Source organism: Phycodurus eques, chromosome 1 (assembly GCF_024500275.1).
Source record: "Phycodurus eques isolate BA_2022a chromosome 1, UOR_Pequ_1.1, whole genome shotgun sequence".
NCBI lineage: Eukaryota > Metazoa > Chordata > Actinopteri > Syngnathiformes > Syngnathidae > Phycodurus > Phycodurus eques.
Genome location: NC_084525.1, coordinates 37,019,203 through 37,035,177, shown reverse-complemented (window position 1 = coordinate 37,035,177; position 15,975 = coordinate 37,019,203). Strand labels below are relative to the sequence as shown.

The window sequence follows — 15,975 nt, the reverse complement described above, 5'->3', positions numbered from 1 at the left end:
TATTCCAAGTGTTGTACTGAGGCGACTGGTCATTAATTGTAACAAAGTTAAGACACTCTTATGTTCGCCGCCGTTGGACACAAGCACGTCATCGTGCGCGTTCTTATTTGTTGGTTTTCGACGCTTCTATGTTGGTTTTCGCCACTTCTTCTTTGGGGTCGGCGGACTAGGGATTGAAACTGGGTACAGAATTTTTTAAATTTGAATGATTCCAATCGGTTTCGCGATTTTTGATCCCCAAACCTAGTGTGGAAGCTCTTTACCAACACACACACAGAGACACACACACACACACACACACACACGCACGCACCTATATAGGGCGGTGGCTTCATGCATCCCTGCTAATTTAATCTCAGACGGGGGACGCACATCAAACGAGATCCCTGTACTTAAAGTGTGTGGGAGGGGGTAAACTATATATATATATATATATATATATATAAAAAAAGGTATTTCTAGATTTTAGATTTGTAACTATTTTGGGTTCAGAATACGTACAAATGTACTCCTGACTCTCTTAGAGGAAGCATGTTGAGCGCAAAAAAGTAGTCCCAAAACTGACCCTTGAGGACTTACCCTTGAGGAACATATATGTAGGAAAGGAGGACAGACTCTGACCTATGGGGGCCAACAACCATAAAATTATCTATTTGATAGCTTGGATATGAACAAGTTAAGGGCAGTGCCTTGGACACCTACTCTGTCCCTCAGAGTAGGTGTCACGGAACAACAGTATCAAAGTCTGTACTGAGATCAAGCAGAACCAAGATTGAACATTTACTGGCATTACAGGCCATCAAAATGTAGTTTGAAACCTTGCTGTTAATATTGCATGTGTTCAACACGTAACTGACCCACATGCTAAAAACACATTTAAACTTGTTCAAACACACTTTTCCAAAATATTTTAAATGTATTTCAACTCAAATGTGCAATATGGACGAGATCAATACGAAACTTAGTTTGACAAAATAGGTTTTGCCCCCTTAAAAGGGTAAAGTACCTTCCTGTCGAGCATGGACCACATCATGCTGTCGAAGGTACCCTTGGCAATCAGGTAGTGTACGTTGACAGACGACGTTTGCCCGATACGGTGGGCACGATCCTCAGCCTGCTTAATGTGCCCGGGGTTCCAATAGAGCTCGGCAAATACCACGTGGCTGGCGGCGGTGAAGGTTAAACCCTGTTGAGGAGCCAAAAACTGTTCACGACATGACATGGACCGCAGCATTCGTTCGTGTGTTGCTTGGTTTGGTGTGGTGTGTGTGTCCATGTGTGTTATGGAAAAATGACAAAATATAATCTCTATATTCTTTTATTATATTATTCCATAGTTATCTGTATTTTAATACTTCAGTCGTCCTTTGTTCTTGCATGGCCTTTTTCAAAAGTTTGTTCTTGTGTGGCCTTTTTCAAATGTACTAAGTAGCTTAGTAGTTTGATGCAACATGTTGGTGACTAGGACAGCAATGATGTACAGCATACGACAGCAATGTTGTAAATAACATGAGTTGTGTTAGAAAACTATTTTTCATTTTCACTGATAAGTGCACTTCCCTTCTCTCATCCTGTCTTTAACCTCCCTTTTCTCTCAAGGACAAGATAACTGTGTGAATAGGTGTTTCTTTCTTCTTTCCTCATCTCCCTCCCATTTTTCTTTGGTTTATAACCCCAATTCCAATGAAGTTGGGACGTTGTGTTAAACATAAATAAAAACAGAATACAATGATTTGCAAATCATTCATCCATCCATCCATTTTCTGAGCCGCTTCTCCTCACAAGGGTCGCGGGAGTGCTTGAGCCTATCCAAGCTATCAATGGGCAGAAGGCGGGGTACACCCTGAACTGGTTGCCAGCCAATCGCAGGGCACATATAAACAAACAACCATTTGCACTCACATTCACACCTACGGGCAATGTAGAGTCTTCAATTAACCTAGCGTGCATGTCTTTTGGGATGTGGGAGGAAACCGGAGTACCCGGAGAAAACCCACGCAGGCACAGGGAGAACATGAAAACTCCACACAGGCGGGGCCGGGAAACGAACCCCGGTCCTCAGAACTGTGAGGCAGACACTCTAAGCAGTCGTCCACCGTGCCGTTTTGCAAATCATGTTCCACCTATACTTAATTGAATACACTACAAAGACAAAATATTTAATGTTCAAACTGATAAACTTTATTGCTTTTAGCAAATAATCATTAACTTAGAATTTTACGGCTGCAACACGTTCAAAAAAAGCTGGGACAGGGTCATGTTTACCATAGTGTTACATCACCTTTTCTTTTAACAACATTCACTCAACGTTTGGGAACTGAGGACACTAATTGTTGAAGCTTTGTAGGTGGAATTCTTTCCCATTCTTGCTTGATGTACAGCTTCAGCAGTTCAACAGGGTCTCCCTTGTGGTATTTTACACTTCATAATGCGCCACACATTTTCAATGGGAGACAGGTCTGGACTGCAGGCAGTCTAGTACCCGCACTCTTTTAATACAAAGCCACGCTGTTCTAACACGTGCAGAATGTGGTTTGGCATTGTCTTGCTGAAATAAGCAGGGATGTCCATGAAAAAGACGCTGCTTGGATGACAGCACCTGTTTCTCCAAAACCTGTATGTACCTTTCAGCATTAATGGTGCCTTCACAGATGTGTAAGTTACCCATGCCATTGGCACTAACACAGCCCCATACAATCACTGATGCTGGCTTTTGAACTTTGCGTCCATAGCAGTCCGGATGGTTCTTTTCCTCTTTGGCCCGGAGGACAATGTCCACAATTTCCAAAAACAATTTGAAATGTGGACTCGTCGGACCACAGAACACTTTTCCACTTTGCATCTGAGATGAAACTGGGCCCAGAGAAGCCGGCGGCATTTCTGGTTGTTTTTGATAAATGGCTTTAGCTTTGCATAGTAGAGTTTCAAGTTGCACTTACGGATGTAGCGCCGAACTGTATTTACTGACATTGGTTTGCTGAAGTGTTCCTGAGCCCATGTGTTGATATCCTTTACACATTGATGTTGGTTTTTGATGCAGTGCCGCCTGAGGGATCGAAGGTCACGGGCATTCAATGTTGGTTTTTGGCCTTGACGCTTACATGCAGTGATTTCTCCAGATTCTCTGAACCTTTTGATGATATTATAGACCGTTGATGATGAAATCCCTAAATTCCTTGCAATTGTACGTTGAGGAACATTGTCCTTAAACTGTTCGACTATTTTCTCACACACTTGTTCACAAAGAGGTCAACCTCGCCCCATCTTTGCTTGTGAATGACTGAGCAGCTCAGGGAAGTTCCTTTTATACCCAATCATGGCACCCACCTGTTCCCAATTAGCCTGTTCACCTGTGAGATGTTCCAAACAGGTGTTTGATGAGCATTCCTCAACTTTCTCAGTCTTTTTTTGCCACCTGCCCCAGTGTTGCAGCCATAAAATTATAAGTTTATGATTATCAGTTTGAACATTAAATATCTTGTCTTTTTAGTGTATTCAATTAAATATAGGTTGAACATGATTTGCAAATCATTGTATTCTGTTTTTATTTATGTTTAACACAACGTCCCAACTTCATTGGAATTGGGGGTTGTAAATAGATTCATGGGTCCGGACATTGTTATTTACAATGATGAGTGGATGGAGCCTGGGGCCTCCTGGACCCGGAAGTGACTCCGCCTACAAAATGACTTCGGACTTAACAACCGAATGATCACAAAGTGCTAAAATGACCCAGGCGCAATGAAATGCAGAGTTGAAAGAAGTTTTGTCATAGGTGATATGGCACAACTCCTTCTTGTTAATGGCTGAATTTCATCCTTTAGATAATTACTCCACTTTTTTGCCACCTGTCCCAGTTTTTTTGGAGCGTGTTGCAGCCATAAAATTCTAAGTTAATGATTATTTGCTAAAAACAAATACGTTTATCAGTTTGAACATGAAATATCTCGTCTTTTTAGTGTATTCAATTAAATATAGGTTGAACATGATGTTCAAATCATTGTATTCTGTTTTTATTTATGTTTACCACAACGTCCCAACTTAATTGGAATTGGGGTTGTAATAAGGTATTGTTTTTCCATGTGTGTCTCAGAGATGGGCAGAGACACGAAGCAACTTGTAACCTCTCTTGACTGTCTCTCTCTTTGCAAAGATATTATTAAAACTACAAAAGACAAGATTGTTTCCTGATTTAAATTCCCAAAAATGTGCAAGTGTGTGTATGGTACCTGACCAGCTGCCTGGATGCTGAGGATGGCCACTCTTGTTTCTGGGTCATTCTGAAACTTGTGAACTAACTGGACTCTCTCAGAAGATGGGACACTGCCATCGATACGAATATAACCAGCCTGTGTAACAAAAGCACACAATGTTAATTGCTTGTTCACCAAAGCAGCTCTTTCTATCTATGGGGAAAATTATACATATAGTGGAAGAAATAATTATTTGATCTCTCACTGATTTTGTCAGTTCACCCACTGACAAAGACATGAGCAGTCTATAATTTTTATGGAAGGTTTATCTTAACAGTGAGGGACAGAATATCAAAGAAAAAAATCCAGAAAATGTATTTGCATTTCACTGAGTGAAATAAGGCAGCACGGTGAATGACTGGTGAGCACATCCGCCTCACAGTTCTGAGGACCCGCGTTCAAATCCGGCCTTGCCTGTGTGGAGTTTGCATGTTCTCACCGTGCCTGTGTGGGTTTTCTCCGTTTACTCTAGTTTCCTCCCACATCCCAAAAACATGGACGGTAGGTTAATTGAAGATTCTAAATTGTCCGAAGATATGAATGTGAGTGTGAATGGTTGTTTGTTTATTTGTGCCCTGCGATTGGCTGGCAACCAGTTCAGCGTGTACGGCGCCTTCTGTCCACAGTTGGGTGGGATAGGCCCCACCATGCCTGCGACCCTAGTGAGGATAAGCGGTGTCGAAAATGGATGGATGGATGAGTGAAATAAGTATTTGGACTGGATTTAAAAAATGCTGGTATTTCAAGGTTTTAATGTCTTATTTGATATCTTAATCTAAATTTCAAATATTTTTGATACCTTTAAAACCTAACCCTTGATCCAGGTGGGGCAATTGAGACCTGATTCTTATTCGCAATGCAAACCTGACTGCAGACAGTCTTTGAGGTAGGGAGTTTTATGAGATACAGTTACATTTCAATATATTAGAATATATTTATTCTATTTTACTGAGATGAAATACGTTAAGAGATTGTGCAACAGAAGCTTGCAGATGACTATAGATGTTATTTATCAGCTGGACAATGCAATAATGACATGAGCCTGAATCCTTACACAGTTCCATGACAAATTTCCATCCATCCATCCATTTTCCGTACCGCTTATCCTCACCACGGTCGCGGGCGTGCTGGAGCCTAGCCTAACCCAGCTATCTTCGGGCGAGAGGCGGGGTACACCCAGAACTGGTCGCCAGCCAATCGCAGGACACATATAAACAAACAAGCATTCACACTAAGATTCACACCTATGGGAAATTTTGGAGTCTTCAATTAACCTACAATGCATGTTTTTGGGATGTGGGAGGAAATCGCAGCACCCGTAGAAAACACACCCAGGCACGGGGAGAACATGCAAACTCCACACAGGCGAGGCAGGATTTTAGCCAGGGTCCTTAGAACTGTGAGGCATATGTGCTAACCAGTCGAACACCGTGCTGCCCACAACAAATTTGAGAACAATACTGTAAATCACAGTCGTTCACCATGCCGCCCACTACAAATCTGAAAACAATAAATCACATCTATCGTCATCTGCAGGCTTCCACATTTATTTATATTTATTTATTCAAAAACACACCTTTTTCTAATGTCTTGGCACTCAGGTGATTACATTTTTCTTCTACAACTTTAGAGAATATCCGCTCACGTGCCTTTTATGGACCTTTTATTCACCATGTGCAATTATGTAATGTAATATTTTACTTTATTACTATATCACATTGCACAGTTGGTATATGTATTTGCTTCTATTTTGCTTTGTTTTACTCTGCTGTCTGCAGCCAGGTCGGCATTGCAAATACCTTACCTGGATAAGGTTCAATAAAAAAATACATGATGACTTCATGGACAGGTCTTAGTCAGATTTTAAATACAGCTGTGTGATGTATTTGGTATCTGTAAATGTGTTTTCATGGAAAAAAACCCAGACTGTACATTGCAAATATTTATTCGTGAAGGGAAGGTATTTAAAAAAAATTAATTCCCGTGACTGACTGGATTAGGGCGGCACGGTGGCCGACTGGTTAGAGCGTCAGCCTCACAGTTCTGAGGACCCGCGTTCAATCCCCGGACCCGCCTGTGTGGAGTTTGCATGTTCTCCCCGTGCACGCGTGGGTTTTCTCCGGGCACTCCGGTTTCCTCCCACATCCCAAAAACATGCATAAATTGGAGACTCTAAATTGCCTGTAGGTGTGACTGTGAGTGCGAATGGTTGTCTGTTTGTATGTGCCCTGCGATTGGCTGGCAACCAGTTCAGGGTGTACCCCGCCTCCTGCCCGATGACAGCTGGGATAGGCTCCAGCACGCCTGCGACCCTAGTGAGGAGAAGCGGCTCAGAAAATGGATGGATGGATGGATGACTGGATTAGCACCTCCTTGAGCTTTTACCTTATCGTGGTGGAGGGGTTTGTATGTCCCAATGATCCTAGGAGCTAAGTTGTCTGGGGCTTTATGGCCGTGGCAGGGTCACCCATGGCAAACCGGTCCTCGGTGAGGGACCAGACAAAGCACAGCTCCAAAAACCCCTCTGATGACAAACAATTCAGGAAGACGTTTTCCCTTGCCCAGATGCGGGTCACCGGGGCCCCCCTCTGGAGCCAGGCCTGGAGGTGGGGCTCGGAGGCGAGCGCCTGGTGGCCGGGCCTGCACCCATGGGGCCCGGCCGGGCACAGCCCGAAAGGGTAACGTGGGTCCCCCTTGCCATGGGCTCACCACCTGTGGGAGGGGCCATAGGGGTTGGGTGCAGTATGAGCTGGGCGGTGGCCGAAGGCGGGGAGCTTAGCGATCTGATCCCCGGCTACAGAAGCTGGCTCTATGGACGTGGCAGGGAAGGAACCCGAGCTGGTGTGTGAGGTCGAGAAGTTCCGACTAGATATAGTCGGGCTCGCCTCCCCACACAAAAGGCCTTATCCTCTGGTACCAGTCCTCTCGAAAAGGGTTGGACTCTCTTCCACTCTGTAGTTGCCCACGGTGAGGGGCGCCGAGCAGGTGTGGGTATACTTATTGACCCCCGACTCGGCGCCTGTACGTTGGGGTTCCCCTCGGTGGACGAGAGGGTAGCCTCCCTCCGCCTTCGGGTGGGGGGGACGGGTCCTGACTGTTGTTTGTGCCTATGCACCAAACAGCAGTTCAGAGTACCCACCCTTTTTGGAGTCCTTGGAAGGGGTGCTGGAGAGCGCTCCCGCTGGGGACTCCATCGTTCTGCTGGGGGACATCAATGCTCACGTGGGCAATGACAGTGAGAGCTGGAAGGGCGTGATTGGGAGGAACGGCCCCCCCGATCAAAATCCGAGCGGTGTTCTGTTATTGGACTTCTATGCTCATCACGGATTGTCCATAACAAACACAATGTTCGAGCACAAGGGTGTCCACACGTGCACTTGGCACCAGGACACCCTCGGTCGCAGTTTGATGATCGACTTTGTGGTTGTGTCATCGGACTTGCGGCCGCATGTCTTGGACACTCGGGTGAAGAGAGGGGCGCAGCTGTTAACTGATCACCACCTGGTGGTGAGTTGGGTCCGATGGTGGGGGGGAAGATGCCGGTCCGACCTGGCAGGCCCAAACGTATTGTGAGGATCTGCTGGGAACGTCTGGCAGAATCCCCTGTCAGAAGGAGTTTCAACTGCCACCTCCAGCAGAACTTCACCCACGTCTCGGGGAAGGCGTGGGACATTGAGTCCGAGTGGACCATGTTCCGCGCCTCTATTGCCGTGGCGGCCGACCGGACCTGTGGCCGTAAGGTAGTCGGTGCCTGTCGTGGCGGCAATCCCAGAACCCGTTGGTGGACACCAACGGTGAGGGATGCCGTCAAGCTGAAAGAGGAGTCTTATCGGGCCTTTTTGGCCTGTGGGACTCCTGAGGCAGATGTTTTATTCTTTTCTTTTGTTTTATGTGATTTTCTAGATAAAAAATGTTATATTGTCTCTCCCTGTTAAAATACACCTACCATTAAAATTATAGAGAGTTCATGTCTTTGTCAAAGGGTAAACTTACAAAATCAGTGAGGGATCAAAAAAATATTTCCTGCACTATAACTTAACAAATGGCTGCACCCACATTTTTATTAATGTTCAGACTCTTGATGATGATTAGACGAATAAGTGGTGAATTAAAATTTTCAAATTCAAATTTAGATTTGATAGACTTTAATTGGAGGAGGCACGATGGACGACTGGTTAGCACATCTGCCTCACAGTTCTGAGGACATGGGATCAAATCCGATCTTGCCTGTGTGGAGTTTGCATGTTCTCCCAGTGCCTGTGTGGGTTTTCTCCGGGTACTCCGGTTTCCTCCCACATCCCAAAGACATGCATGGTAGGTTAATTAAAAACTTTAAATTGCCCGTAGGTGTGAATTTGAGTATGAATGGTTGTTTGTTTATATGTGCCCTGCAATTGGCTGGTGACCAGTTCAGGGTGTACACTGCCTCTCGCCCGAAGATAGCTGGGATAGCCTCCAGCACGCCCGTGACCCTAGTGAGAATAAGCGGTCCGGAAAATGAATGAATGAATAGACTTTCATTGGTGTGGACTAATTTTTGCAAAATTGCAAAGTTAAATGCATGAGTACAATGACAAATCTCATTTGCTGTCATTGGCCCACATTTCTAAGAGCATTTTGTAGCATTGTATGTTATAAAAATATTGCTACAGAAAATAATGATTCTGAAAGAAACACTGATGTTTTCAAGCAAATCTGCCGGGGTGGACTTATTCATGTTAAGCACCATATTTATTTAAAATCCAATTTTTCATTTGTTAGGTTAATTATGCCATTTAAAACACTTGCATGCAGTCTACTAGCAGTGGTGCGCCTCTTCTTTATGCATGTTCATTTCAGGGAAAAACATGCTCACGTAAATGGAGAGAGGTCAGGTGACCAGAGTTGTGTTCACCCATCCTTGATTTGAATAAAAGCTTTTACAATTGCAAAGGAAGGTGGTGGAGGTTTGTGCTGGACATTGCAAACAAAGGGCAGTTTATTAACATGTACTTTGTATTAGGGACATTTCTGTAAAGGACGTGCAAATGAACAAAGCTGAGTGGAGGGACTGGAATGAATTAACAGCAGTAAACAGTATTTTGTTCTGCTAAACAAAGAGAGCAGCAGCTGAAGGTCCATTCAAGCACAACTTGACTGAGTTGCTAATGCACCACAGTGAGTGCTATTTTCTTTTGTTTGGATCCTTGGGTCATGTGGAGTTGCTCCATTTTCACACTGTGCAGCTCCAACATACACTGTAAATGTAAGTACAGTATCATGAATACTGAGCAGTAGCTCACTAGGAAAAAACAGAGAGGCCAGTTTGACTTCTCTGGGCTAAAGGTCACAACCAAGAATCCGCCTGCTTTTAACATCATCGCAAGGCCATGAATCATTCAGTAAACAGCCTGCCGTTCCAACACCTCTGCTTTTCTCCAGCATATTGGTTTATGAAATAATAAGAGCACTTAGAACTATCAAACACAACCCCAACCATTGTGCCACAGGGTAACGGCCATAGCACCGAGGTGCTATTTTATCAGATACAAGAAATAGCCTCCACTGCTTCTCATCACAATCTTTCACAGAGGATTCCTTTTTTAGGCCTACTGTATTAATTGGTGAGTGGGAACAGAGCGGAATGAGCGCCTCACAGGGGAAAGGCGTCATCGCACGTTGTCGTGAAGCATTATGTACATCCAACACCTCCTCGACCTATGCCGCACACACAATCTTGAACCCTCCTGCTAGTTGCCTGCGCTGAGCTAAGTGATGCCGTTTGTTCGTGACAACTTGTGAATTACGTCGTAGGCGAGAAGCCATGGAAATTAAAGTTTACTTTCTGAGTGAGGAAATTATATCCTACTACACTGATCAGTCATACTTTATGATTGTGTTTAAAAGATTACATCAATGAAAAGTGTGAACTTGCGATCAATATAATACTTTACAATACACGAGGACTTCATATCTATTTTAGCTTCAGCGTTCCACTGCTATTCTAAATGTAATCTAACCTTGATACTGTTATCGTATGGTAATGACTAGGGAACTTAGAAGAGCCTCTACCAAGGCTCAAACATTTGTCACCAGTGGAAAAAAAAAAGATTATCTAAAATCTTAACAGCCAAAAGGTAAAGTTCATTCAAACTCCCAAGTTGGTCTACAACCAAAGATAACAAAAAGATCACATCAATTAAATTCAATGTTAAATATTACCAAACGCAATTTTGATAAAACACCACTAAAACATGGTTTGACATTACATCATCTAACCTTGCATGCAGTACATTTCAAATTTAACAACTATACTGTACTTTTTTTTTTTAAAGGGTAAATGTCCCTTAATTTTAGATTAATGACAGGAAGATACTAACGTCATCAATAAGTGAGTAATGATATGGAAGGGGTTTTGCGAAACAAAATAACAAAAAAAATAATAATAAAATAAAAAAACATTGACAAATGTTATTCTGGTTTAGCAAACAATAACTGATTAGTTGGATGCTCCCCTCCACAAAATAACCTCGGCAACAGAGATAATAGTGAATAGATGGGTGATGCTGCCGTTACCTTGGCCTCAATGGCAGCCTCGGTGCAGGCTTGCAGCATAGTGAGGTGATGGCCGAAAACCAGGAATTTGAGTTGCTCTGTGTCCAGCATCATTTTGATGTAGTCTTTCACTGCTCCAGCCTAGAATCACTCACACTCACACACACACACACACACACACACACACACGCACACACACACACACGCACGCACGCACATCCGCACACATACGCACAGAAATAGACACAGATTAAAAAGAGTCACTGAATCTATCAATCCACTGGTGGACTGCACAGGAAGGAATTGGCTAGATCAGTATAGAAGTCACTTAATCACAGCACCATCCTCTCTGTTGTGATCAATTCTCTATTTAATGCCAAGAGATCTGGACTTAAAAAGAGAGTGAGAACACAAAGCAACTGCAAATCAATACCTTGCAACTCAGAGATATGATTGGTGTGTTGCCCTCAGCCTGAGATTACGGGGAAAAATTAAGGTTCAGAGCAGTGTGAATCCAGAGTTGGACACATAACAGAAAGAGCATGGCGGACAGACTGAAATTACGTCTTTATTTTTAAGTTGAACTTGAACTTTGGTCGTAATCCCCGCAAGTTCTAGCTTTTAAATGGGTAAGCATGCCAGGTCGGTCGTGATCATTTCACATTTCAATCACCTGACTTGAATCCAATCGAAAATCTATGGAAAGAACTGAAACTTAAGGTCCATAAAAGAAGCCCATGGAACCTTCAAGATTTGAAGTCTGTTTATGTGGAGGAATGGGCCAAAATCACACCAGAGCAATGCATGTGACTAGTTTCTCCATACAGGAGGTGTCTTGAAGCTGTCATTGCAAACATTTTGTACAAAGTATTAAATAAATACCAGTTGACGTGTTCAATACTTTTTCCCAGTCTCATTTCACATTATTACACACATTTTGGGGCTTATTTGTATGTATGGATTACTTGTTCCCAACATCTGGTGAAATTTTCAGGTCAATGGCACATTTGGAAATATATTTAATGAGAAAAATAGTGACATGTTAAATACTTATTTCAGCCGCTGTATAAATGACATACATCAACTTTGTAACGGAATCGGAACTTCAAGTGCAATATAAGGGTTCACGTTCATGGGGGAGTGGATTTACTACACCCTCGGAGCAGATAAGAAGAAAGGTGCTTATGTCGACCAAAGAATGCACGCAAGGCCAGATTTGACAGGGAACGCCCACATTTTAGGGTTGCTCTACCCAGAATAAATGTCTGACATGAAGGTCCATAAATGACAAGAGTTAAGTTGACAGAAGAATCTGCACAGCTGGAAGAGTGCAACTGTGCACCTTTCTGACTTAAGCACGTGGAAAAATAAGGCCTTAAACCAGACAGGAAACACGAATAGGGTTAATTTACAACAATACAAAAGCACCTTAGAGCCAAGATGCCAATTCCCAAATCCAAAAAAAGAGCACAGTGGACAGGCTCCCCACAAAAGACTACAACCAGAATCAGAATCTTTATTTGCCAAGTATGTCCAAAAAACACACAAGGAATTTGTCTCCAAAATCCTCCAAAGTATAGAAAGTGTGTCATACTCTAAAAATGATAAAGGACACTAGAATGGCACTCGGTCAAAAAAACAGAACTTAAAGCAGGAACCAAATACACACAGACTAACAACATGTAGAGACCCACATGAAAGCAGAGCGCTGACTGGTGGAAAACATTAGGAGCAATGCAGACGAAGGATGAGTTTGAACATGGAAATAACAAGAAAAAACACGAGCCAAAACCAAGTGAATTAGGTTACAATCAAAAAACAAAGAACAAAGTACAGTAAAATTGAAAACAGTCCAAACGGTAACTTAAACACAGACTTCTGCTTATTTCTGTTCAACCCGTGACCTTGAGAGACAGATTGAAGCTTATAGTTAAAAAAAAACCATAAGGCTGAGTTAACTGTAGCCTGCAGGTATCTTGTATCAGTTCACATTGTGCTGCTGCCCAGTGATCACCTGTGGTGATGACTGCGGCTGTAGCTGGAATGTGGAAGTGCAGTACAAGTGTGTCATCCAGCATCTGGGCTCGGCTCATTTCACTGTTGCAGGGAAGGTGGCATCTGAGAATAGTGCCAACTAGTATGGAATATTAAGGTTTTTATTTGAGTCAAACACATCCCTTACTGGAGAGTAAAGAGACTCTTTGAGTGTGAAATCCCACCTCTATAATCTAGATACCTCCTGTGACCTGACAACCTCAGCAGCCATGACACCTCCTCTGGCAGGAGAACCTCTGCTTTTCTTTACTGATAATTAGTCAGCGCTCCAAATAATAAATCACTTCACCAGGTCTGCTGACCCTCTTCTGATCAGAAGGTCCTCATTACTGACGGCTTGGTTATGCTGAGTCTTTTCTGTTGAATTTAATTAGTGCACAAACTTCTCAACTGTCTGAAGCAGGCCGTTCACTTGCTTTAAAGTCCAGCATCAGAGCTGTCCTCTCTGGGTAATTGTGAGCAGATGCTTCGCGGCTAAAGCAATAAAAATACCCCAAAGACTTTTTTGGCACCATCATCACCAGGCCGACTGGCAGGCATGCAAGCAGGCGGGGGCCATGCTGCTTGTCAGAGTGACATAAATGTGATATTTCACTGTTCTACCCCCTCACGATGATAAAAAAAAAAAAAAAATCCTCCAAAGTATAGAAAGTGTGTCACACTCTAAAAATGATAAAGGACACTAGAATGGCACTCGGTCAAGCACAGGGTGCAGCCAAGGAAACAGTAGACATTCATAGATACCACATGCATGAATTCAAATATAAATAAAGGAATTTAAAAAAAATATATAATTTTCTTGCCCTTGCCCTTGTGGAAATTGGTCAAATTGTTTTAAGTAATCCTGCTCACTGGAGAAAACAAACAAACAAACAACAATGTTGTTGGGGTGGAGATATCTGCCCTGAGTTGGACGAGATGGCTTTTGTCATGTAAGGAGTAGCCGAGTTGGGTTAAATTGAGCAGAAGCCAATCAGCAAACAACATGAAGCTCATAATAAGATACAAACACAGGCTTGTAGAGTTGCGATGATGATTGCATTTGGTGGTTATCTCCGGAGTTTGGTAAACCTTGGGGCCGCGCTTCTCGCGGCTCAGGCCAACGAGCTAATTAAGAGAAACACCAGCCTCAAACATGGCAGATGCTGTGCTTATTGCAATGTTTACTTTGCAATATGGGAGGCAGATATCCTGCCACAGCAAGAGGATCAAGCTCAGCGGCACTACAGACCAGGAGTACAGGAATGGAATGCTGCATGGATCCAGCCACCCTCACCCATTGTTGATTTCCTTCTCATTTCAAATTGAAAGCCATTGTTTCCATAGCAACACGATTACAGAGGTGTAATGGTGTTGGTGCAGGGTGTAATCATGCCAGATTGGACGTGACTAAATAATACCATAGTTAGAACCCCCCGGCTTTGTCTAAGTGCTTTTCACCAGCGACCATTAAGTTTTGTTTCCATGGCGATGCGCTGCCATGAGAGCTCACCAAGATGGAGTATCAATTCATCCTTTTTCAGAAAGATGATATTATTTATTTCACTGATTTAAAGTAATATTCTTTGCAAACAAACTCTTGGCTCTCAGATGTGCCGCAGAGGTTAACATTGTTTGAAGGCACTTTTTGATTAATCTAGTTGAGTAGGTTTGTTGACTGTGTGCGTCAAATGGCACTAATGATGCGATGGTGCATTTTTCATAGCATGCTCCAGTATTTAAACCCACAAGTTGTACTTAGGTGTCAGGGATGTTTTGGCCCGATTTGATTGCAAGCATAATCCAGAATTTGAAAAAGAGATGACAGAAACGGTTAAACACAGAGCGTCTGGTTGACTAACATCAATTAAAAAGCTCAAGAAATCTCAAATCAAGGAACACTAATGCCCACCACATAATACAGAAGGCTGTCCTGCAACTACACTGTAAAAATTGATGTGAATTTACAGCAGAATTTCAACATTATCAAACTGTTGGTAATGTATTACTAAAATGCAGCAGTTTATTGTTAATCAATCATCCCAAAATTTTGAATTACATTATCATACAGTATTTGTTGCACTGTGGGAAATTTCACCTAATCGGCATCTGCACAAACTGCAATCAGTGGATCAGCTCTTTTTTCCATCCACTGACACCCTGCTAATTATTGAGGAGCAGTTTTATTTCATGAATGACCTGGTAAAATGTACATAGTGTACTGTAAGTGATGTTTTTGATTTGTTTGCATTAGCGTAACAAATGTATTGTGTGCACATCACAGGAGATGGATTCAGCAGCTAACTAGCACCATTTAGCAGCTATAGGTAACAAACCTAGTGCGCAAGTGCAAAGTGCGCCGGAGCACAAATGGTGTGCATCTTGACATGACATATTTTTACTGAATAATCATGGCAACCAAACCTGCAAGCAGATTACTGATTTTTACAGTCTACTGTAATTTGTATTAAAAGTAAAAAAATAATAATATTTTGCTGACAGTTAAAGACTGTAATTTTACAGAATAACTATGGCATGGCAACTAGCTGCCAACATTGATTGATTGATTGATTTTTATTTTTATTTTTTACAGTCCATTCTGTATTTTTCATTCACAGTAAAAGACTGAATTTTGCCGAAAATGTAATACTGTAATTTTACAGAATAATGTTGGCAACCACAGCTGCCAGCAGATTACATTTTGTTAGTATTTTTCTTTGAGTACAATTCTATACAGTGCAGGTCTCCCATTACCTTGGCAATTGCTGTTTGCTTGTACATCCGTGTGATCAGGCTCATGACCTTAGCGAAGGGGTTGCTGGTGGCAACAACCTCTGACCCACATCCCTTCATCAGTCTCTCCCACTCGGCGAAGCTGGCTGTGGCCTCCTGCAAAGCAAGGAGAGGGCAAAGGTGGTGGGATTGCATTCTTTAGTTTTTCAACATCTTTTTCTTTCAATCTCAGCTCTTTTGGAGATATAAAGGGCAAAACAATTAATGGTGCTACTGGATGTCCTAGTTTTCCTGGAAGGGAAAGAAAGATGGAGGAGAAAAAAGGGAGAGAATTCCCAAGGAAGCGTCCCCCTCCAACTAGGCTACTGTGTTAGGTGGGTCATGAGCATCTCCCAATTATAGCTGTCTTGTGACAAGCCAG

General features: G+C 42.8%; 1 protein-coding gene across 3 annotated transcripts in view; it reads right to left on the bottom strand.

Annotated features, from left to right (window-relative positions):
* Positions 1-15,975, bottom strand: part of zranb3 (zinc finger, RAN-binding domain containing 3) — a 162,750-nt gene that overhangs the window by 90,384 nt on the left and 56,391 nt on the right. For all 3 annotated transcript variants that reach the window (XM_061690995.1, XM_061690985.1, XM_061690977.1), the window contains 4 exons: positions 15,576-15,710; positions 10,809-10,928; positions 4,230-4,349; positions 1,007-1,186 (listed from right to left, as the gene is read on the bottom strand). In XM_061690995.1, the coding sequence (XP_061546979.1) occupies positions 1,007-1,186; positions 4,230-4,349; positions 10,809-10,928; positions 15,576-15,710 (555 nt within the window). The remainder of the gene's footprint in view (positions 1-1,006; positions 1,187-4,229; positions 4,350-10,808; positions 10,929-15,575; positions 15,711-15,975) is intronic.